The sequence below is a fragment of the Symphalangus syndactylus genome, chromosome 11 (assembly GCF_028878055.3).
Source record: "Symphalangus syndactylus isolate Jambi chromosome 11, NHGRI_mSymSyn1-v2.1_pri, whole genome shotgun sequence".
NCBI classification, from domain to species: Eukaryota; Metazoa; Chordata; class Mammalia; order Primates; family Hylobatidae; genus Symphalangus; species Symphalangus syndactylus.
The window spans coordinates 134,557,500-134,579,890 of NC_072433.2; the positions used below are offsets into that span (position 1 = coordinate 134,557,500).

Genomic DNA, 22,391 nt, shown 5'->3' on the forward strand with positions numbered 1-22,391 from the left:
AGCCATCACACCCGGACGGTTCTGCAGATAATTTTTACTACTGTTTGCCAGTACATGTCTTTGTGTTATTAGTATTTATTTTAGGGGAAAACCCCTCACATTTCAGCCAACTGGACTTTGTGTTTGGCTTTAAATGTTTTCCGCCACTGTCCATCCAACAGTCTAGCTTCATATTGGTATCCTGGTTCCTCAGTCCCTTCGAGGAGAGATTCTCAAACGCGGTCCGTTTAAAATCACCCAAGAAATACAAAAATTAGACAGGCATGATGGCTGGCGCCCGTAGTCCCAGCTACTTAGGAGGTTGAGGCAGGAGAATCACTTGAATCCGGGAGGCGGAGGTTGCGGTGAGCCGAGATCACACCACCGCACACTAGCCTGGGCGGCAGAGCGAGACTCCATCTCACAATAATAATAATAATAATAATAAAATCACCCAGGAGTTCAGCGTGCGGACCCCCAGCCGCAAAGCCCAGGGAGCCCCTTTTGGGAGGACGGTGCGAGGCTCAGCAATCCGCGTTCGGAGCGGTCCCGCGCGCCGTTCTGTCCGGGCAGCCCCGGGCTAGCGGAGACCACGGCGCCTGCCTCGGCCACGGCTCACGAGACGCCTGCGGCCCCGACCCCGCCACGAAGGGACAGGCGGGACAGGGGAACACCCGCGCCCGGAACCCACCGCCACGGCGCCGCGCCAGGGGGACGCGCTTGGGCGACGGACGCGCCACGCCGGGGAAGCCGTTGGGCGCCGGAAGCAGTTGCGGCCCGACTCACAACCCTGCGGGACCCGGCCCGACCCCGGCGCGCGCGCGGCGGAGGACGAGGAAGAGTTGTGGAGAGGCCGATCCTGCCCCGCGGCCGCGGCCGTCTCGTAGGTGCGGGCGGCGGGGCTCACGGCACCGCGGCGGGGTCGGCCGGGCGCAGAGCTCTCGGGGGCGCGGGCTCCGGCGCCCGCCCCTGGGCCGCAGCTGGGCTTCAGCCGTGGCCCGTGGCGCGGTCGCTTCCCCGCGAGCCGCCTGGGGCCGGGCGTCGGCCTTCCCGGGCCGCCGAGCCTCTCGTGTCCGGTGGGGTGCGGGGAGAGAAGCTGTGCTGACACGAGGCCCGGTGAGACCGTCGAGCCGGCGGGGTCCGTGTTCAGGCATCCTCAGAGTGAATCGTGTTTGGTTGTGTTTGGAATAAATTCACTTCCATTTTTTATTGGGCCTCAGAAGTCACCCTTGAAGTACCCCCCGTTTAAGTTGTTGGCTGCGTGCACCTTGCTGGGCGCGTGGGGCCCAAGTTCACAGCCGGCCTAGCTCCTGAGGGCAGGTAGATCTGTGAGCAAACAATGGCGATGGGCGGCCGTGAAGTATTTGGAAGGCACTGCAGGTAGCCCATTCCCTGGAGAGAGGGAAGGTTTAAAGGGGTGAGGCCCGGTGCAGTCAGGAGTTGATGTTGCCGTCCTGAGTCTAAATTCCACCAGTCAGGCCATGTGCAGTGGCTCATGCCTGTAATCCCAGCACTTTGGGCAGCAGAGGCAGGAGGATCACTTGTGGCCAGGAGTTCAAGACCAGCCTGGGCAACATGGTGAGACCCCTGGCTCTACAAAAAATGTAAAAATTGGCTGGGTGTGGCGGTGCACACCTGCAGTTCCAGTTACTCGGGAGGCTGAGGCACGAGGCTCTCTTGAGCCCAGGGATCGGAGGCTGCAGTGAGCCATGACAGCACCATTGCACTCCAGCCTGGGCGGCAGAGCAAGACACTGTCTCAATAAATAAAACTGAAAAAGAAGAGGTGATATTTGAACTGAGCTTGGAAGAATGATTAGGAATTTGCCAGAAAGGGAACACGTTTAGAGATAGGAACACGAATTGTGTCTGGGGCATGGTTGTTGCTTTCCCAGCCTGGGAGGACAGACATTCGTGTTAGGGCCCAAGGCTGGGACCTTGCTGAAGAGGGGGTTCACATGGTGGACCCAGGAGCACAGGTGTTACTACCGGTGGACCCTGGGGACCCTGGGAGCTTTGTAGCGTGAAGCCCGGCCCAGGCTGGTGTTCTCTCTGCAGGTGTTGGGGGACATAAGATGAGGCTTCCCTTGCTCTTCCTCCTTTGGCTCTGAACCATCTCCTCAAGGCAGACAGAAATGGTGGATTAAACTGTGGGCTTGGGATAGTTGTAAGTGTCACCTTTCCAGATGGCATTTTTAAAATAGTATTTTTCTTTCTAAAATGGATATGGGTTTCAAGTGTATTTTTCCCTTTTGGTTTTTTTTATTTGAACGTACTGCTCGTGAATGCAATGTGAATGTCTGTTACTTAAAAATGTAATTTTGAAAACAACCCCCCAAACCACAGGCGTGATGCTGAAACGCATCCTGCCCCGCAGGCCAAGCACAACCCTCCTGCCCCACACCCTCATCAGGGCAGCTGACAGGAGGAAGTGCCGGCATCCACTTCAAACACAAGGTCTGGGAGGGTGGGGGCGTCACGTGTGGTGGTGAACAGGTCAGGTGTCATTTTATTCATGTTGAAACCAGCCCCTTCATTTGAATGCCAGTGTCATTCTGATCGAGTAATTTTTGTGACGAGGCTCCATGGGGAGCACCCTGCTGAGCATGGCACGGCCATTTGTCTTCTGCCTGGCCTGTGCCAGGCCATTCCTACATCTCATGTGAAGCCTGTGAGGCAGGTCTTGTTACTGTGCCATCTTAGCGGTGGGAAGTGAAGGGCTAGGCCAGTGAGGAAATGAGGACAAAGACAGCGGCCATTCAAGTCGAAGCCTGTGGCGACTCTAAACTCTGCCATTAACCAGCACTCTGGTTAAGACGGAAAAGATGCATCCCACTGGCACTGCATGTGTGTTCCCGAGAAGCCCCAGTGCCTTAGTGGTCTGATCTCAGAACCTGATGGCTAGAACACCGAGAGGCCCTGCCTCCCTCCCCGAGGGCTGGAGAGCCGCTGTGTTCATTGGTTCAGTGTTTCCAGCACGCCTTCACCAAGGAGGTTGTCCTGGCTCAGGCACCTTTCTCAGCTTCTGACTAGAGTCCTTTCCCAGCCACGTGGCGACGCCGCTGACGTCAGGTTATCAGGGTGCTGCATAGCAGGGGTATGAAGCTGGCTGATGAGGGTGAAAGCCCCTGACTGAACTGCATTTGTCTGGTGGGCAGTGTCCCTCCACACTGTGCTCCTGGTGGTGATGGGGAGCCCCACGGTAGAAGGGGTCCCAGTGGTTGAAAGGTGGGGTTCTTTCTGAGGGAGCTGGAGTGCCTCTGGACCGGGAGGTGTGCAGGAAGACCACGCACAGCCATCTGCCTGAGTAGACTCTGTCTGCTTGTTCGAGGCAGGGCTCTGATCCGATGACTGTGAGGATTCGACCTCTGTGCTGAAAAGAACTGATGACTGGGTGCTTCATGGTCTCAAGCCTGAGGGACTTAAAAGCTGGTTTGACGGGGCTGGTTCCATTTTCCACATGCTTGGTGGGAGAATAAATCAGCATCTCTTTGGAGGGGACTTTGTCTGTATTTCTCAAAATTAAAGATGACCCAGCAATGTCACTTCCCAGCATCTGTGCCCTAGACACCCCGAGTAAACACAGCCGTAGGTGCCAGGACTCCTCCTTTCCCCCGGCCGACGCTGGCTGGGTCAGGCCCTTCTCACTCTCCATAGGAAGCCTCCCCACCAGGCCCCCCTCCGTCCCTCCTGCCCGTGGCCTCTCCTCATAGCACGTGGGCTCTCTGGGAGCTGGGACCATCTCACACGGGGCCATTCACGTCTGTCACCTCCCAGGGATTGGTGGCAGGAGTGCCCACCCACAGGCAGCGCTCTGGATTCCGCCCAGGAGAACAGCAGTTTCTTCTCAGCCTGCACTTTGAGTTTGCCCAGCCCAGCTGTGCATGTCAGCATCACCAGCTCTGCTGAGCTCTGGGTTTTGTGGAGAATCCACTCTTACTCTTCCGTGGCTTCGCCCTGCAGGGTGACCCAGGAATTTGTAGAAATGCCAAAAGGGGCACTGTGCTCTGGTAGTGTGTGCTGTGTGTGCTCAGCATGTGGTTAGCGTGTGGTTAGCGTGTTCACAGCACGAGCTTGAACTCGCTTTGTCAGAACTTGGTTCTTTGTGGTCTGCAGAAACCTTTTCTGAGCAGCAGCTTTAGTTAGAGGAAAGCCGTCATCCCCCTTTCATGTGCTTCTGTCATATTGAGAAACAGCTACACACAATGACAGGCACCTTCTATATTGAGTGAGTGTTGCCAGCCGCCCTAGTGCTCCGCTCCTTAGCACCCCAGAAAGCACCGTCCCCTGCTCCACACACCCCAGACACTCCCTGTGGCTCTCAGCAGCGGAAGTCTGGCCTCGGGGCCGTAACCCAGAGCACCCAGTGCCCAGTTGGTTTTCTGTGTGTGGGTTCTCCTTGTTTCTGTGCCCTCACACCTGTAAAGCAGTGCAGGATTGGTTGGAAGTGAGGAAGGAAGCGTGGTGGGGCCGCCCTGGTTTGCTGCTTTCTGAAGCTGGCACAGCCCACGTGCTGATCTGATGTCTTGTGTCTGGTCAAGCCCAGTTGTTTTCTTGCCGTTCTCTGGGTTTCTCTATGGTAGCAGAGTCCAGGTGTGTAGGCGGACCAGCCATGGCCCTGCCTCCGAACAGCTGTGGAGGGCAGAACATGGGTGCCTCATGTCAGGAGATGATGTGGCCTGCAGGGCTGACCGTTTGGTAGAATTCACAGAAGACTCACACAGGACGTCCAAGCAGCCGGCGGAGCTGTGCGGAGGTTCAGGGCGCTGCATGGCTCGTTTTCCTCCTGCCTGGGCCAGAGGCAGGAGATCCCCCTGCTGGCTGGGATGGGGGACTTCATGAAGAGCCCCAGGCTACCTGGGAGGCGGAGCTTGCAGTGAGCGGGGATGGCGCCACTGCACTCCAGCCTGGGCGACAGAGCGAGACTCAGGTCTGAAAAAAAAAAAACAAAAGAGCCCCAGGCTAGCGGGGAAACCAGACACCCAAATCAAACAAGCAAAAACCAAGGCCAGTAGTTGAGGGTCTCAAGCACAAAACATACTTTGGCTGTGACAATCTTCATTGTCATGAAGTTTGTTTCTTTAGATAACTATGAAGTGTTGTGATGGTTTCAAACTAAGAGCAGAAAACAAAACTGTTTAGTACAAACCGCAGAAAATAACACAGTAGCTTTCCTGTCGCAAGTTAATGAAAGAGATGTGCTGGAGAGAGAGAACTTGCTGAACGTGGGCACAGATCCCACCGAGGGGGTGTGGTGTGCGGGAGGAGACTCGACAGGGTCATGGGGTTACTGCTGCCCGTTGTCGGGAGACAAGGCTCACAGCTTTATTTTATAATGTTGTCTTTAGCTTGTAAATGAACATGCTTCCCTTCCCCCATTGAGTGTTGAGTGTTGTGCCTGTGGGAAGCGTTAGACACACAGCCTGCGACCTCAGCACAGATGCCCGTTGACAGGTGTCCTCACCGGCCTTCCGGGTTCCAGCGCCAGGCCTGGTGCCTGTCCCAGGAGGATGAGCATTTGCAGTGCCTTCACCTTCTCGTGCCCCTCCACCTGCTGAAGCAGCTGTGCCTGCTGCTCTTGTGAACTGCGAACTTCCCCTTACTTCCTGTCTCTGGCTCGGGAGCTGGGCGAGTTTGAACTTGGCCTTCTTCACTTTTCTGTGTGTGAACAAGTGGTTGCCTTGTTTGTTTACTGAACAGAGTGTGGTTGAGGCAAAATGCTGAGATGAAACCTGACCTAATATGTGTGTATTAGATGGTAGCATCATTGTCAAAATAATACTCGTTCAAAGCCCCTGAAAACCAAACGGAGAACTTGACTACGCTTTGGCCACAGGCCTGGGATGCTGTCAGACCGAGGGCCGCTGAGTGCCCAGTGGCAGCAGAGCCCAGAGGGTGCTTCCTCCAGGAAGGGAGGCAGACCAGCCTATTCTTATTTCAGACGAGCACAGTGCCTGAAGGAGCTGTAAAGTTGGGGGCTTGAAACCAGAGCAAGCGACTGTTGTTTACTCCAGCAGGCCACTTCAGCACTGGGAAGGAAACATGGTCACTTCTGCTGTCGTAAAGAGCCTGAGAAAGCAGATTGTCCCGTGCCCTCGTGAGTCGAGCAAAGCTTCGATTATAAAGGGCCAGGGATGCAGGAGCCTGGTGGAAAGTGCCGGCCCTTCTTCTCGCTCTGTAATGCGGGGGCTCTGCCCCGGCCTGTGTCCACATCCTGGGGCGGTGTCCCGTGGCCAGTGTCCTCTGGCCGCAGAAGTCATGTTGCAGAATTGGACCAGCCCTCACGCGTCACGAGCTTTGGGCCCACAGGCGGAGGCACCCTGGGTTGTTCTTGGGCTCCTTTCTCTGAATGAAGAATTCTAGTGGACGGCGGGCCTGCACGGCCCCTCCCAGGGAGCCCTCGCTTCCTGCCGATTTATTTGTTATTTAGTAGTTAAGTTTTTGGGGGGAAAGGAGAGAATTATAGTTCAGCGTAAAACATGTTCTCTAGCCCTGTGAATTGCCTGATTTAAAGCTTGGCTTGGCGCAGTGGCTCACACCTGTAATTTCAACATTTTGCGAGGCCGAGGTGAGTGGATCACCGGAGGTCAGGAGTTGGAGACCAGTCTGGTCAACATAGTGAACCCCTCGTCTCTACTAACAATACAAAAATTAGCCAGGCGTGGTGGTGCACACCTATAATCCCAGCTATTCAGGAGGCTGGGAGGCAGGAGAATCACTTGAACCCAGGAGGCGGAGGTTGCAGTGAGCCCAGATCATGCTATTGTACTCCAGCCTGGGTGACAGACCAAGGCCACATCTTAGATAGATAGATAGATAGATAGATAGATAGACAGACAGACAGACAGACAGACAGACAGACAGAGCGGGTGAGACTTCATCTCAGATAGATAGTAAAGAGAGAGAAAGGAAAAAATGGTGAGAGAGAGGAGAGAGAGAAAGAAAAGAAAAGAAGGAAAAAAGCATAGCTTACACCTGCCATAACCCCAGGACTTTGGACCAGCCTGGGCAACACAGTGAGACCTTGTCTCTACCAAAAAAAAAAAAAAAGCTGGGTATGGTATCACCTGCCTGTGGGCCCAGCTACCAGGGAGGCTGAGGCCGCAGGATGGCATGAGCCCAGGAAGTCGAGGCTTCAGTGAGCCATGATTGCATCACCACACTCTAGCCTGGGCGACACAGCAAGACCCTGTCTCAAGAAAAAAAAAAAAAAAAAAAAAAACGAACCTTGGCACCTCACCACATTTCCACTACACACCTGCGTGGGAAGGGTCTGAGAGAGGCAGCGCTGTGTCTGCCTCAGGGGCGGGGTCTCCAGGCCATGCCTGTTGTGAGCAGGGGCTGTGCTAAGCTCTTCTCCACACTTCCCCTCACGGGTGGTTTTCCAGGCTCAGGATTCTAAAACCCATTATTCAGATGTACCTTAAGTGTGTTGAATTTTATATGCTTCTCCTTGGTTTTACCTAGTTTATTTCACTGTTTAGAATTTTGCGTGATTTGGGAATCCTTAAACCCATGAAGTGAAATAGAAAGCTGAGATGCTGGGTGTGTACGGAACGTTCCAGCAGTGTGGGTGAGGAAGGCTGAGGCGGCCTGTCTGGTGCGCTGCCTCGTGACTGAAGGTGCAGCAGGCGTACCTGGCTGGGTACTGGGGAGGTGTTTTAAATCCTGTCTTGGCCACGTTCGGATGGGACAGTTGGGCACTCACGTTCTGTGCCTTGCCTTTCTCCAGGTCGGCCCCAGGAGGCTCCCGGGAACGCCTGTCAGTGCGATGCTGCCCCATGTGATGCTCACCTTCCCGCGCCTGGGCTGTGCCTTGGCCTCCTGCCGGCTGGCTCCTGCGAGACACAGAGGAAGTGGTCTTCTGCACACAGCCCCGGTGGCCTGCTCAGACAGGAGTGCCCCGGTGTTCACCCGTGCCCTGGCCTTTGGGGACAGAATCGCCCTGGTTGACCAGCACAGCCGCCACACGTACAGGGAGCTTTATTCCCGCAGCCTTCGCCTGTCCCAGGAGATCTGCAGGCTCCGCGGGTGTGTCAGCGGGGACCTCCGGGAAGAGAGGGTCTCCTTCCTGTGCGCTAACGACGCCTCCTACGTCGTGGCCCAGTGGGCCTCGTGGATGAGCGGCGGTGTGGCAGTCCCCCTCTACAGGAAGCACCCCGCGGCCCAGCTGGAGTACGTCATCTGCGACTCCCAGAGCTCTGTGGTCCTCGCCAGCCAGGAGTACCTGGAGCTGCTGAGCCCAGTGGTCAGGAAGCTGGGGGTCCCGCTGCTGCCGCTCACACCAGCCATCTACACTGGAGCAGTACAGGAACCGGCAGAAGTCCCAGTCCCAGAGCAGGGGTGGAGGGACAAGGGCGCCATGATCATCTACACCAGTGGGACCACAGGGAGGCCCAAGGGCGTGCTGAGCACGCACCAAAACATCAGGGCTGTGGTGAGTGCCACCCCGCGCCGTGATGGCTTCGGTTACGGCACAGCACTCTGGGTGGGCTCTGGACCAGAAGCACATCTTTTCATTCGCTTTTCTGTGGAGTCGTTCACAGTTGTCACCATCCTGCAGACCCGTGTGAGATACACGGATGCAGGCCCGCAGGGTGTGGCCGCTGGCAGGACGGCTCCAGGAGTGGCCGAGCACAAAGGCTCAGGCAGGGGCGAAGCCTTCAGGTGTAGAGGGATTGAGGGGCCGCCGAGTGACCCTGCCAGGACCATGCTGCATGAGGCAGAAGGGACCACTCACTGCCTATGATGCTGAGGGGCTTTTCAGAGGCCAGCCACGTGTTAGGATGTGTAGTCAGGACCCCACATACACCCACATCTTACTCGGTTTTTTTTGTGTCCTGTGACCTCAGTCACATCTTCACAGAACTCTCCAACCACATCACTTACCTGTCATTTGTATAGTGTCATAACGTCTCCTATGCAGTTGAAGCAATAAAGTAAAAATGAAAACCAAAAGCCACAAAGGGGAAGGCGGGAAGTGGACCCCACGGAGTCGTGGGCTGATGAGGCACCGTGGGCACGCAGCAGGCTGCGCCCTGGGTGGCCTGCGCCATCACTCCTGAAAGCAGCGCGCCTGTCGGGAGGGACGGGCTCCAGACTCCTCTGTCCTTGTTCAGGGGAGTGACACTCACATGTGCTTCACTCTGGAGCCTGTGCAGGCAGCAGGCAGTGTCCTCCGTGAGATTGGACAGAGGATTCAGTGGGCCGTGCCTCACGCTGCTTCTCAGTAAGAGCTGAGGATGTGCTCTGGAGCCTGGCCTGGGTTCTGTCCTGGCTGGGCAGGTGATGATAATTCACGAATTAGCAGAGCTCTGTGTGGGCAGTGCTGTTAGCTGAGCCAGTGGTTGGGCTGGGAGTCAATTCCAGCCCTGGAATGGCTCTGGGTCCCTGAGTCCCAGGCTTGGGCAGGGGCGGAGCTGGGAATGGCGATGCTGGGACGGAGCTCTGTCGGCCTGGTATCTGCAGAGCCACTCCCCCACCTTCTAAATTCCCTAAAGCCCCCGGCTGTGTGTGGCTCTGTCCTCTGTCCCCAGGGTAACTGAGTGACCCAGCAGATCTGCTGTGGTTTTGTCGTCATCTTGAGAGGCTGCTAGAGGGGAGCAACAAAGAGCCGACCTTCTCCTTCCCCTTCCTCAGCTGGGAGGCCCAGAGCTCCCATCCCTGAGCCCCAGGTCTGTGTGTGCTGTTGCCACAGTCCTGCTGCCGCTCTCAGCTGCACTCTCATCCCCTGCAGGTGACCGGGCTGGTCCACAAGTGGGCGTGGACCAAAGACGACGTGATCCTCCACGTGCTCCCGCTGCACCACGTCCATGGCGTGGTCAACGCGCTGCTCTGTCCTCTCTGGGTGGGAGCCACCTGTGTGATGATGCCTGAGTTCAGCGCTCAGCAGGTGAGTCGGGGTCAGGGCTCTCGGCCGCGCCCTCAGACCAGGCGCCTTTCGCTGGTCGGGGTCAGGGCTCTCGGCCGCGCCCTCAGACCAGGCGCCTTTCGCTGGTCGGGGTCAGGGCTCTCGGCCGCGCCCTCAGACCAGGCGCCTTTCGCTGGTCGGGGTCAGGGCTCTCGGCCGCGCCCTCAGACCAGGCGCCTTTCGCTGGTCGGGGTCAGGGCTCTCGGCCGCGCCCTCAGACCAGGCGCCTTTCGCTGGTCGGGGTCAGGGCTCTCGGCCGCGCCCTCAGACTAGGCGCCTTTCGCTGGTCGGGGTCAGGGCTCTTGGCCCCACCGTCAGACCAGGCACCTTTCCCTGGTGTGCAGTCGCCCTTATCCACAGGGGGTGCGCCGATGCCGAGACCCTGGGTAGCATGGAACCCTGTACCTACGATGCTTTTTGCTATATATACGTACCTATGATAAAGCTTAATTTATAAGTTAGGCACAGTAAGAGGTTAACAATAACAGAACAGTTATAACCATGTACTGTAATCAAGTTATGTGAAAGTGCTCTCTCTTCAAAATACCTTCCAGTACTGTGCTCATCTGTTGTGAGACTGCAGTGGGCCATGCGTCACTGAAACCGTGAATAGTGAGAGTGGATGAGCGAAGGCGGCTGTACAGGCCCTGCTGCCTGCGAGCTCCGGCGGCTGCAGCGAATGCTCATGCACTTGGTTTAAAATAATGCGAGTTTGTTCTTACGTGCCTGGAGGCCAGGATCTTGAGTCTTGCGGAGCTGATGCTGGGTGTGGTGGGGCTGCTCCATCGGGAGGCTCCAGGGCAAAGTCCGTTCCTGCCTCTTGCAGCTCTAGAGGCCGCCTGTGTCCTTGGCTCCAGCTGCTTCACGTCCAGCTCTGCTTCTGCAGGCACATGGCCTTCTCTCTGTAGTCAGGGCTCCCTCGGCTTCCCTTTGTACAGCCTACGCGAATATTCCTAGATAATCTCCCATCTTGAGGTCCTTCGCTTCACCCACCTGCAGTTCCCACCACTGCGTGAGGTGACACATTCAGGGTGCAGGGTCCAGGGCGCAGGGCGTGACCCCTTGAGCTATGGTGTGGCCACTGTGGCAGCCCTCGGTTACTCCAGAGTACTGGCCCAGATGGAGAGCTGCTTGCTGCAGGGGGTTACTTTGGAGTATTGGCCCAGCTGGAGGGCTGCTTTGGAGTCTCTGTCTCCCCTCTCTGCATGGCTTCCTCTGTAGCGTCTCCCTTGGAGCAGGCAGGGAGGGAAGGACGCGGTGCTGACCACACAGAGCACTGGGGTAGGAGCAGTCATCGCCGAGCTGCTGCGCGCAGCCTTGCCTGTGCAGGGCTGTCTCCAGGGCAGATCAGGGATGCTGCTTTGGAGGGAAAGGACCTGGGCTCGAGTGGGGACCCTGTGCACAGCGTCGGGCCTCGCCTGTCAGTTGGGGATGGCAGTGGCTTTTAGGAGTTGCTGTGGCCCTGTGTGTATTCTAGCTGACTGCAAGCGAGAGCCCCTCACCAGGCTGCAGAGGGCATGAGGGGCAGGCCTTGAGCCCACAGGAAGGACGAGGTGTGCGTATGTCACAGATGCGGTGTAGCGGAGCCCTCCGGTGAGGCCATGGACACGTATGTCACAGATGTGGTGAAGCAGAGCCCTCCGGTGAGGCCATGGACATGTATGTCACAGGTGTGGTGAAGTGGGGCCCTCCGGTGAGGCCATGGACACGCATGTCACAGGTGCGGTGAAGCGGAGCCCTCCGGTGAGGCCATGGACATGTATGTCACAGGTGCGGTGTAGCGGAGCCCTCTGGTGAGGCCATGGACACGCATGTCACAGGTGTGGTGAAGCGGAGCCCTCCGGGGAGGCCATGGACGTTTACCAACCTCTGCCCATGTAATGAATACGCCTTTTATTCACAGGAAAAAGGTTTAAAAAGTGGGTGTAGGGAAAAGCCCTTAGGATTTGGATCGTATCATGATCGTTCTCAGCACAGAAGAGCCCATCTCTGAGGCCAGATGCCTGGGGCTGGGCTCCCAGTCTGTGCGGGATTGTTCTGCGGGGCCGACGTCCCAGCCAACAGAGGCACAGCCCTAAAGCCCAGAGCACAGCAGCCACCAGTGGCCGGCCCCACACTCACTGCTCTTGCCAGGACTCTTCCTGTCTGAAGTCTCTGGCGCCATCGAAGGCTGTGTGGAGCTCTGAGGCCTCTGACGGGGAGCTCAGGACCCAAATCCTAGTCAGGTGTGAATTTCTCCCGGAAGGGGTCCCTGCAAGCAGTCAGCCCCGCCCACCTCCCCTCTGCTTCTGCTGCAGCTGAGTGGCCCATCCTCTTCACCACGGGGCGTCCGACCCCACACGGTGGCTGGAGGTGGAGAGAAGGCAGCTCATCTGGCCCTCCACCTCTCTGACCTTCAGTCTCATCCCCGGAAAATAAGGGTGGAGCCCGGCTCACAGTGGGCACAAACTTGGAAAAGAGAAGGGGCTCTTCTCTAGCCTCCGCAGGAGGGAAGTTCTCACAAGAGAAGCCAGTATGTAGAACAGCTTTCTAAGAGCAAGTGAGCCTGTTTCTTCACAGATGGTAACATTGGGCTTTAGAGAAAGACCTCTTTAAAATCTAGCAGTTACTACCGTGCCAAAGAGAGGTGGCTGCCAGCACACTTGGGTCATTAGCCGTCAGCTCCCTCCACTGCTCTTCAGGACGCCTGTAGCCACAGAGCCTCCCTGAGGGCCCCGTCGCCAGAGTCACCTCCTGAAGAGCCTCCCTGAGGGCCCCGTCGCCAGGGTCACTTCCTGAAGAGCCTCCCTGAGGGCCCCATCTCCCTGACACATTCCACATTCTTGTTGGCTTCAGCCCTTATTTTTCACGGACATCTCAGCACTGACCCCAGCTGCGACACAGCGGTCTGTTAACACGGCAGACACTGCAGCTGCCTCATCTGCGTGGTCCATCCCGGAGACATCTGCCTGGCGCTCTGCTCCAGGCCTTCCTGGCTCCCCTGGTAGGGATCTGGCTCAGTGACCCCACCCTCCTTGTGGCTCTCTCTGGGGTGCGCCCTGCATGGACACAGCTGTCCTTGGTGAACGTCTGCTGAGTCAAAGTGGTTTTGCTGCAGTGAGTTCCCCATGAGTGCACTCTGTGGGTGATGCAGCGCCTGGTATGTAGGGACCTTCGATGCCTTTGCTGTGTGTGTCTCTGGGGGCTCCTCTGACGGGGCTGCTCCCTCCTCTCCGCCCTGAGCCCCTCCTTTCCTTTGGCTGTCAGCTCTGTCCAGGGTGTCAGTTTCTGTGTTTCTGACTGGGCCCCCTCAGCCTGCCTCACCTCGGCCCCTGTCCCTTGGCAGCCTGGCCCTGAACCTCTGTTGGGGGCTGCCCAGGTGCTGATGGTGGCTGGTCTGCCATGGTCACTTGGGCAGAGGCAGCAACGGCCACTGTCATGGACCGTGCCAGGGTGAGATGCAGCTGGCAGGGGCAGAGGCAGAACATCTCCCAGGGAGCTGAGGGCAGGTTGGTTCCGTCCTCCCGTGTAAAGAGTGTGTTACCCTCAGGGCGAGAGGCAGGTGGGTGCGGGTGCTGGCGCAGGCCAGCTGTCAAGCATCTGGGCTTTCTCATCTTGGTGATTCTCCAGCACTGCATAAATGACACCACCTGGCCCTTTCCAGTGCCCGCAGGCACGTGGCTTGGGAGCTGCTGCTGCGGCGTCTCTGCCCAGGGGCATCTGCCATGGCGATCTCTGCCTTGGGGTCTGTGTCCCAAGGGCGTCTGCCCAGGGATTTCTGCTCCGAGAGTGTCTGCCCTGCGGTCTCTGCCTGGGGGTCTGCTGTCATCTTCCAGACACTGCAGACTGGCTCATTAATGGACACGGGAAAGTCTCAGACCTTCCACAGACACAGGAAAACCTCAGACCTTTAACGGACATGGGAAAGCCTCAGACCTTCACCGTTTTTGACACTTACTTGGGATTTTTCTCTAAACCATGCTGTCAAAACTTAATTTTTTTTTTTTTTTTTTTTTGGAGATGGAGTCTCGCACTGTTAGGCTTGCTGGAGTGCAGTGGCGCAATCTCGGCTCACTGCAGCCTCCGCCTCTTGGGTTCAAACGATTCTCCTGCCTCAGCCTCCTGAGTAGCTGGGACTACAGGCACCTGCCGTCACAGCCAGCTAATTTTTTGTATTTTTAGTAGAGATGGGGTTTCACTATGTTGGCCAGGCTGGTCTAGAACTCCTGACCTCATGATCCACCTGCCTCAGCCTCCCAAAGTGCTGGGATTACAGACGTAAGCCACTATGCCCGGCTGAAAACTTAATATTTAAACAAATTTGATGCTGTGGCTACAAAAGATTGCAACTCTTTTCTATAAACTCCAAGTTTCAGGGTTTTCCAACTTTAGGAATTTCTATGTGTAAAATCCAGCTGTCAGCGTTATTGAACATTGGGGTTTTGTCTAAGATTGTGTTGAAGAATGTGTAGGATACAAGTGTGGGGTGACCAGACACCTGTGGTGGTGCTGAACGATCTTAGACGCGGTGTCTTCAAGTCATCCTGCACAGAGGGCTGTGGGTGTCAGTGCCTTCAGGTGACAGATGGGGGTGGGGGACAGGATGAGGACACCGGAAGATGGATGTGCAGCCACAGCCTCTGGAGATCAAAGTCGCCGCTGACGAGACAGCCAGAGGATCAGATCAGTCACTTGTCTCCAACAGTGCTGCCCTGGCCAACTTCCTCAGGATCGCAGCATGGACTCAGGAGGGCAGGGCAGCAAATCAGGGCGGCCGGGGGTGGCTCCTCGGAGCAGCCTGCGTGGGAACTGCCATCTGGCAGGGTCTGTGCTGTGGCAGCTCAGGTTAGAGCAACAGGCCTGCTCCTGCCGCCTCAGAAGCACTTACTACTTAGTCAAATGTTATGGCGCCCTTCAGGGGGCCCCCAGGTCTTGCAGGTCTTGGAAGTGTGACAACGCATTGGGATGTGCTGGAGAAAGGAGGTCGCGCTCGGCTCTCAGTGCCCTTCTTTAGGGCAGCAGCTGCCCTCTGAAGATTTGGATGAATTCCAAGAAAGACCATCCTTCGTGTCTTTCACCTCCGCGCCTGTTCCCTGCCCCTCAGCCTTGTCCCGTTTCGTGCATGCTCTCCCCGCCTCAGCACCATCCTGCTACACGCGTGCTCTCCCCGCCTCAGCACCATCCTACTACATGCGTGCTCCGTTTTCTGTGCCTCAGTGTCACGTTTTTGTTTCTGGTTCACTGTACTGTTTGACAGTTGATCCATGTGTTGCATCAAATGCAGTTTGTTCTTTTTACGTTGCTGTGTTGTATTTCCTAGTGTGCAGAAGCCACAGTGCGCTTATCCATTCTGCTCTTGAAAGACTTGGGATTGTTTTCAGTTTGTGGCTATTAGAAGTCACGGTTGCTATGAACATTCTCACACTGATGTCCCTGTGGACATTTCTCTTGGATCCGCACCTCCTGGTGCTGGCTCACAGGCTAGACGTATGTTTCATTTGAGTAGAAACTGCGGAAGAGTTCTCAAACGTGGCTGCATGTTTCATGCACCCCAGTCCCAAACGTGGCTGCATGTTTCATACGCCCACAGCCCCATTCTGCTGGTACCAATTTACTGTATTAGTCCGAGTGCACACTGCTGATAAAGACATACCCAAGACTGGGAAGAAAAAGAGGTTTAATTGGACTCACAGTTCCACATGGCTGGGGAGGCCTCAGAATCATGGCGGGAGGCAAAAGGCACTTCTTACATGGCCGGCGGCAAGAGAAAATGAGGAAGAAGCAAAAGTGGAAACCCTTGATAAACCCATCAGATCTTGTGAGACTTATTCACTATCATGAGAATAGCACAGGGAAGACTGGCCCCCATGATTCAATTACCTCCCCCTGGGTACCTCCCACAATACGTGGGAATTCTGGGCGATACAATTCAAGTTGAGATTTGGGTGGGGACACTATCAAACCATATCAGGAGTCCTTAAATTTGTTAAATTACCCACACATCTCCTCTTCTGGTGCCTTCGTTTGTCCCTACAGAGGTTCTCCAGGAAGCACCGTGCTTCCCTCTAACTCACTTCCCTTCAGCCTGGAGAGCTTCTTTCCCATAGTCCTTGTAGTGCAGCTTTGCGGACAACAAATCCCTCAATTTTGTTTCACTGAAAATGTTTTTATTGCACCTTCCCTTTTCAAAACCAGCTCCATGGAGATACAGTTCACACACCACAAAATTCACTATTGTAAATTATTAATTATGTAGCCATTACCTCAAACCAGTGTCCATGTCCCCCATTCCCAGCCCCTGGCAACCACAAATCTGCTTTCTGCCTCTAGACTTTCCTTATTTGAGATGGCAGCGTGTGCAAATGGGGCGTGTCACACTCAGTGTTTTATTCCAGCTTCTTTCACTTGCGGGATGGTTCTGAGTTTCATCCGTGTTCTACTGTGTGTATTAATAGCTTGTTCCGGAATAGGACTTCATCGTATGGATATACCACATTTTCCTCATCCGTTCATCTGGACATACCACGTTTTCCTCATCCATTCACCATCTGATGGGCATTTGGACTGTTCGGTTTGGGGCTATTATGAATAATGCTGCTGTGAACATTTACATATAAATCTCTGTAGACATGCTTTCATTGATCTTACATAGACACAGAGGGTTAGAATTGATGGGTTGTGTGGTGACTTTCTGTTGAATGTTTTAAGAAACTGGCAAACTGGCCGGGCACGGTGGCTCACACCTGAAATCCTAGCACTTTGGGAGGCCGAGGCAGGTGGATCGCTTGAGGTCGGGAGTTCGAGACCAGCCTGACCAACATGGTGAAACTCTGTCTGTACTAAAAATACGAAATCAGCCGGGCACCGTGGTTCACACCTGTAATCCCAGCTACTCGGGAGGCTGAGGTAGGAGAATTGCTTGAACTCAGGGGGCGGCGATTGCAGTGAGCCAAGATCATACCGCTGCGCTCCAGCCTGGGCAACAGAGCAAGACTCTGTCTCAAAAAAAAAAAAAAAAAAGAAAGAAAAGAAACTGGCAAACTGTTTTCCAAAATGGCTGTGTTGCTGTACATTCTCACCAGCAGCGTATGAGAGTTTTCATTTCTTTATGTGCTGCCAACACTTGTCACAGGCTTCACTTTGCGTTTCCCTAATGACTACTGATGTTAAGCTTTTTTTTTTTTTGAGATGGAGTCTCACTCTCGCTCAGGCTGGAGTGCAGTGGCTCAGTCTCGGCTCACTGCAATCTCCGCCTCCTGGGTTCAGGCGCTTCTCCTGCCTCAGCCATCTCAGCAGCTGGGATTACAGGCGCACAGCTCCAGGTCCAGCTAATTTTTTGTATTTTTATAGAGACGGGGTTTCACTGTGTTGGCCAGGCTGGTCTTGAACTCCTGACCTCAAGTAATCTGTCTGCCTCAGCCTCCCAAAGTGCTGTGATTATAGGCGTGAGCCACCGCACTCGGCCAGATGTTGAGCATTTTTTATGTTTATTTTTACTTTTTTCCTTTTAAATTATTTTTGTAGAGACAGAGCTTCCCTATGTTGCCCAGGCTGGCCTCACACTCCTGAGCTCAAGGGATCCTCCCGCCTCAGCCTCCCAGAGTGCTGGGATTACAGGTGTGAGCACTGCACCCAGTGCTGTTTTTTATGTTCTCGTTTGCATCCGTATGTAATCTTTGGTGAACTGTCTAATGAAATCTTTTGACCGTTTTTAAATTGGGCTATTTGTCTTCTTATTGGGTTGTAAGAGTTCTCTGTGTATTCTGGATACAAGTCTCTTTTCAGATGTATGGTTTGCAAATATTTCCTCCAACTGCAGCTTGTCTTTTAATTTTCTTAATGTGTATTTTGAAGCACACATTAATTTTTATGAAATTCATTTTATAAAAAAATTTTAAAAATAAATTCATTTTATCAATTTTTAAACTTTATAGATTGTGCTTTTGGTATCTCATCGGAGAAGTCTTTGCCAAACCACAGGTCATGTCATGAAGATACTATACTCTCTTTTGTTTTTTCTTAGAAGTTTTCTAGTTTTAGCTCATACATGGAGGTTTCTGACCCACTTTAGGTTAATTCTGCATATGGTGTGAGGTAGGGTCTAGAAGTCACCTTCTGCACAGAGATATTCAGTGTATCAGTGCCATTTGTGAGAAAGATTATCCTTTTGTCCTTTCCCCTATTGGGGACTTGGCTTCTTTGCCAAGAATCACTTGACCAGATATCTATGCATTGGTTTATTTCTGGACTCTCAACTGTGTTCTGTGGGTGTCTTGTCTAATCTTACACAGCATCTCACTGTGTTCATTACTTCTGGTTTACGTCAGTTTTGGAGTTGGGAACTGTGTGTTCTCACCTTTAATCTGCCTTTTGAAATATATTTTGGATCTTCTGGGTCCTTTGCCTTTTCATGTAAAACGTAGGATAAATGTATCAATTTCTGCAAAATAAAGCTTGCTGGAATTTTGGGAAGATTGCTTTGAAGCTGGAGCTCAGGGTGGGAAGAACTGCCATCTTCACAACGTGGAGTGTTCCCGTCTGCGAGCCTGGCCTCTCTCTACCTGCTTATCTGTTCCCCCTCCCTCCCTCGGTGGCAGTGTTGTGGGTGTTGCTCCGCGGTGCTGCCGTCTCCCGCACTCTGGTCGCCTGTGTCTTTGCTTTCCCGTCTGCGCGTCGGCCTAGATCACTCCCGTTGACTGTGTCTGACTTTTTTCCTCTTTTCTGCTGTCTTGTTTGTTATTAGGTCTACTGAAAGAGTTCATTTCAGATCTTGTGTTTTTCAGTTTTATGAGTTTTTGCAGTTCCACTTCTTTTTGCAATTCTCCATTTTCCCCACGTTGTTCATCTTTTCTTCTAAATTCCTTAATCTGCTTATTGCAGTTATTTGAAGGGCCTTGTCTGGCGATTCTGACGTTTGGATTTCCTGAGACTTCTTCCCTTCAATTAGGCGTCACATCTTTGTGTCCTTACATGCTTTGTAACTTTGAAGGGTTCCCAGTCTTTGTCTTTGAAAGGATGATATTATTTCTTCCCTGGAGATTCCTGCCTTTCTCTGCCAGGCAGCTGCGGTGAGGCACTCATCACTGCAGTCCAATGAGGAGATGAGATGGGCTGGGGCTGGACTGTGGCATCGGCATCCACCGACCCCAGTTTCAACGCTGTGTGGGTAAGATCTGTCCTGTGTGTCCTGGGCCTCCCTTAGGTGCTGACCCCACAGCACGAAGAGTGCCCTCCGCCCTCCGCCACACCGTTGGGGGCTCCGTGTGGAACACCGTGGGTAGAGAGGGCCACGGAAGGAATGCGACTCACCAGCTCTTCCTGAAGCTTTATGGGCGACACGAGAAACCGCTGATGAGTGAGGAACTTAAAACACTTAAAGCCTAACCACTCACATCTCTCCAGGCCTCAGATACCGAAGCCCTTTTCCAGCTCGATTCACGATTGCTCTTCCCCTCACAGGCCAGAGGTAGCTGTCTCACGCAACATGGCTTCTGTGGGAAGGGGTCAGAGTCTGAGGCACCCCTTTTAGACGGGAGGCGCTGCAGACTCTTGAATGTGAACCATGAGAACGCTGTGCCTGGAGCCAGGAGCCTCCGCCGCGGGCCTCTGTGCCTGCTCATCTTCCCACCGAGTGCTTCCTTTCCTTCGTAGGTCTGGGAAAAGTTCTTAAGTTCTGAAACGCCGCGGATCAATGTCTTTATGGCAGTGCCTACAATATACACCAAGCTGATGGAGTACTACGACAGGCATTTTACCCAGCCACATGCCCGGGATTTCTTGCGTGCAGTTTGTAAAGAAAATATTAGGTAAGTGAAAAGAGCCCCCTTTCCCGTTCAGAAAGTCTTAAGATCAACAGATATGACTTATTTCTAATAAATCACTTCTACCAAGTTCTGGGAAGCAGTGCTTTCCATTTCCTTTCAACGTTCCCTCTCTCTCTGCCCATCACTCTCTCTACCTCTCTACCTGTCTCTCTCTCTACCCCTCTGTATGTATATCTATAATCTCTTCCACGTCGATAGCTGCCTGGATTCTGTATCGCTCTCTCTGTGACTCTCTCTCTCTCTGTCTCTCTCTCTCCATCTGTCTCTATCTCTCCGTCTCTCCGTCTGTCTCTCTTGTCAGACTCTCCATCTGTCTTTCTCTTCTCCCTCTCCACCGCTCTTTATCTATCTTTCCGTCTGTCTCTCTGTCTTCTCTTTCTCTATCTCCCCTGTCTCTCCATGTGTCTCTGTCTCTCCATCTCTCTGTCTCCGTCTGTCTGCTCTCTCTCCTGTCCATCTCTCTCTCTGTCATGGAGTCTGAAGGACAAGGGTGAGGACAGTGAGCTGACCCCCTTGCTCCTGCTTCGTCTGCCCACATGTCCCACGGCGCCTGCCTCTACTATGCAGTTTCTCTGCCTTCGTGGGCAGCCCTGTGACGCCTCCTGCCTGGGGCACGTTCTGCTGCTTTTCCTCTGAGCCCCGCTCCTCCCTCCCAGCTCCCTAGATAAACACGTCCCTCCCAGGATGAGCTGGTCTTTTGGGCCACTCATGGGCGTGTTTGCTCTGCACTCTCCCATGAACCTGCAGGCGTGGGAACGTTGCTTTCCCTCGTGGCTGTTGAAGTGTGGTTCACTAACTGGAAACGCACACGTGTGGCTCAGTGAGTCTTCACACGCGTCACAAGCCCACACCCCCAGCAGAGTCGTGGGTGGGGTAATTTTTCTTTTTGCGGGAGGGAGGGGTGGTGTGGCGGGTGCACTGCAGGAACTGAAGGCTCCACTGTCTTCCAGTTTCCAGTGGGGTGTGTGTGTGTGTGTGTGTGTGTGTGTGTGTGTGTGGCTGCCGCGCGCTCCTCCCAGTCCCCAGGAAGTGCACAGGGAAGCGGCACCTTCGTTCCTGGAGAGAATTCTGGGTTGTCCAAGGCATATGTCTGAACCGGCTTCGCTCTCTTTGCCGTTCCTTTACCCCTTTTCTGTGAGGCCACTGGAGCCCATGGTTTTTCTGCTGCTACTGCTGGGATACCCTGGGGCTGGGCAGGCCCCGAGCTGAGCAGGATAAGCAGAATGTTTTACCAAATCTAAGGAACCGAGGGCAAGAACGAGGTCAGTGAAGGAAAGGATCAGGTGATTTCCGGGGTGACAGAGGTAATGAGACCCTGGCCATCTGGATCTCCCAGCGGGGGTCCTGTCAGTGGTGCCTCCTCGTAAAGCAGGGGCAGTAGCAGGGACCAGTCCGCTCAAACCTCAAACAGAAGCGCCTTCCCTACTGCCCGTGAGGCTGCGGGAAATGCTGTGTGAGAGGGCGGGGACTCGGGGTTCTCAGGGCCCGTGTTCACCTGCCAAGCCTGAGCCGAGCCTATGAGGCAAGATAGCTCCAGTTCTGTGGGCGGTTCTGAGCCCCTTGGGTGTGCCCGGCCCCACCCCTTGGGTGCCGCGGCCATTCATCCGTGTCCGCGTTCTGCTGCGGAGCCGGCAAGCTGAGCCGGCTCTCGTCCCCGGATGTGCCTGGCCGCAGCCTGCAGCGCCGTGGCTGTTCACCCGTGATCAGCTCCGTGGTCGGCAGCTGCATGGTCACTGCTGTTCTTGGGCGTGGTTGTGAACAGCGCGGGAACTTTGCAGGGGACACCACGGACCCTAAGCACGTTGTTTACCCTCATTAGCTGTTGGACCTGCTTACTTCCAGAATACACCCAACAAATCATTTTCAAAAAACAAAAGTCACCCCGTAGCGCAGACTGTGCGTTGGTCCCGGGTGTCGCACAGTGGTGCTCTACCCATGGCCTGGGGCTCCTGCACTCGTGAAGGAGCTGCCACTGTTGCAAGCGAGGGTCACGTCCTGAGGGGCTGATCCTGACACCTTTGCACGCGGGGGTCGCATCCCGAAGGGCTGAACCTGCCGCCTTTGCACGCGAGGGTCACGTCCCGAAGGGCTAAACCTGCCTTTGGTTGTGCCGCTTAGGCTCATGGTCTCAGGCTCAGCCGCCTTGCCCCTCCCAGTGCTGGAGAAGTGGAAGAACATCACGGGCCACACCCTGCTGGAGCGGTATGGCATGACCGAGATCGGCATGGCTCTGTCCGGGCCCCTGACCGCCGCCGCGCGCCTGCCAGGTACGAGCACTTCCCACAGCTGTGTTCCTCTTCCACTGTGCCCTCAGCCCCCCAAGGCGGGCCAGTCTGGAACCACCCACATTTGGACTGAAGGGCGGTATGGAGGATGCTCCCCTGTGGGACAGGCCACTAGGCCAGGAGAGCACTCAGGATGCACTGCGACCTGTCCCCTCTGGGCAGATCAGCCTTCTCCCAAGTCTCAGTCAGGGGTGGTTGGGGGAGGTGTCTGTGCTGGCCCCTGGCTGGATGACTGGGGACACAATGGGAAGAACAGCAATGCCTGGAATGCAGGCGTCAGTGCACGTCTCAGAGGAAGGCCGGGGGCCATGCTGTTGGCTCCAGACGACGTCAGCAGTGGTGGGAGCCTCCATCTGTCTGGAGTCCGGGTGCCACACAGCACCAGCAGCAGTGCCAGGAGAGGTGGGTGTGGTGG

The 22,391-nt window shown here is 54.9% G+C and overlaps 1 protein-coding gene across 12 annotated transcripts in view; it reads left to right on the top strand.

Moving 5' to 3' along the window:
• Window positions 1-676: 676 nt before the first annotated feature.
• Window positions 677-22,391, top strand: part of ACSF3 (acyl-CoA synthetase family member 3) — a 63,417-nt gene continuing 41,702 nt past the window's right edge. For 4 of the 12 annotated variants that reach the window (XR_010114359.1, XR_010114360.1, XM_063612569.1 and 1 more), the window contains exons 1-5: window positions 752-862; window positions 7,711-8,415; window positions 9,715-9,870; window positions 19,519-19,673; window positions 21,810-21,958. Coding sequence is in view for 9 of the 12 variants with exons in the window: in XM_063612569.1 (XP_063468639.1) it covers window positions 7,750-8,415; window positions 9,715-9,870; window positions 19,519-19,673; window positions 21,810-21,958 (1,126 nt within the window). In the remaining 3 variants the exon portion in view is untranslated. Of the gene's footprint in view, window positions 867-7,710; window positions 8,416-9,714; window positions 9,871-19,518; window positions 19,674-21,809; window positions 21,959-22,249; window positions 22,379-22,391 lie in introns of all 12 variants that reach the window. The other 8 variants (XM_055232827.2, XM_063612567.1, XR_008649293.2 and 5 more) reach the window with 6 other exon arrangements.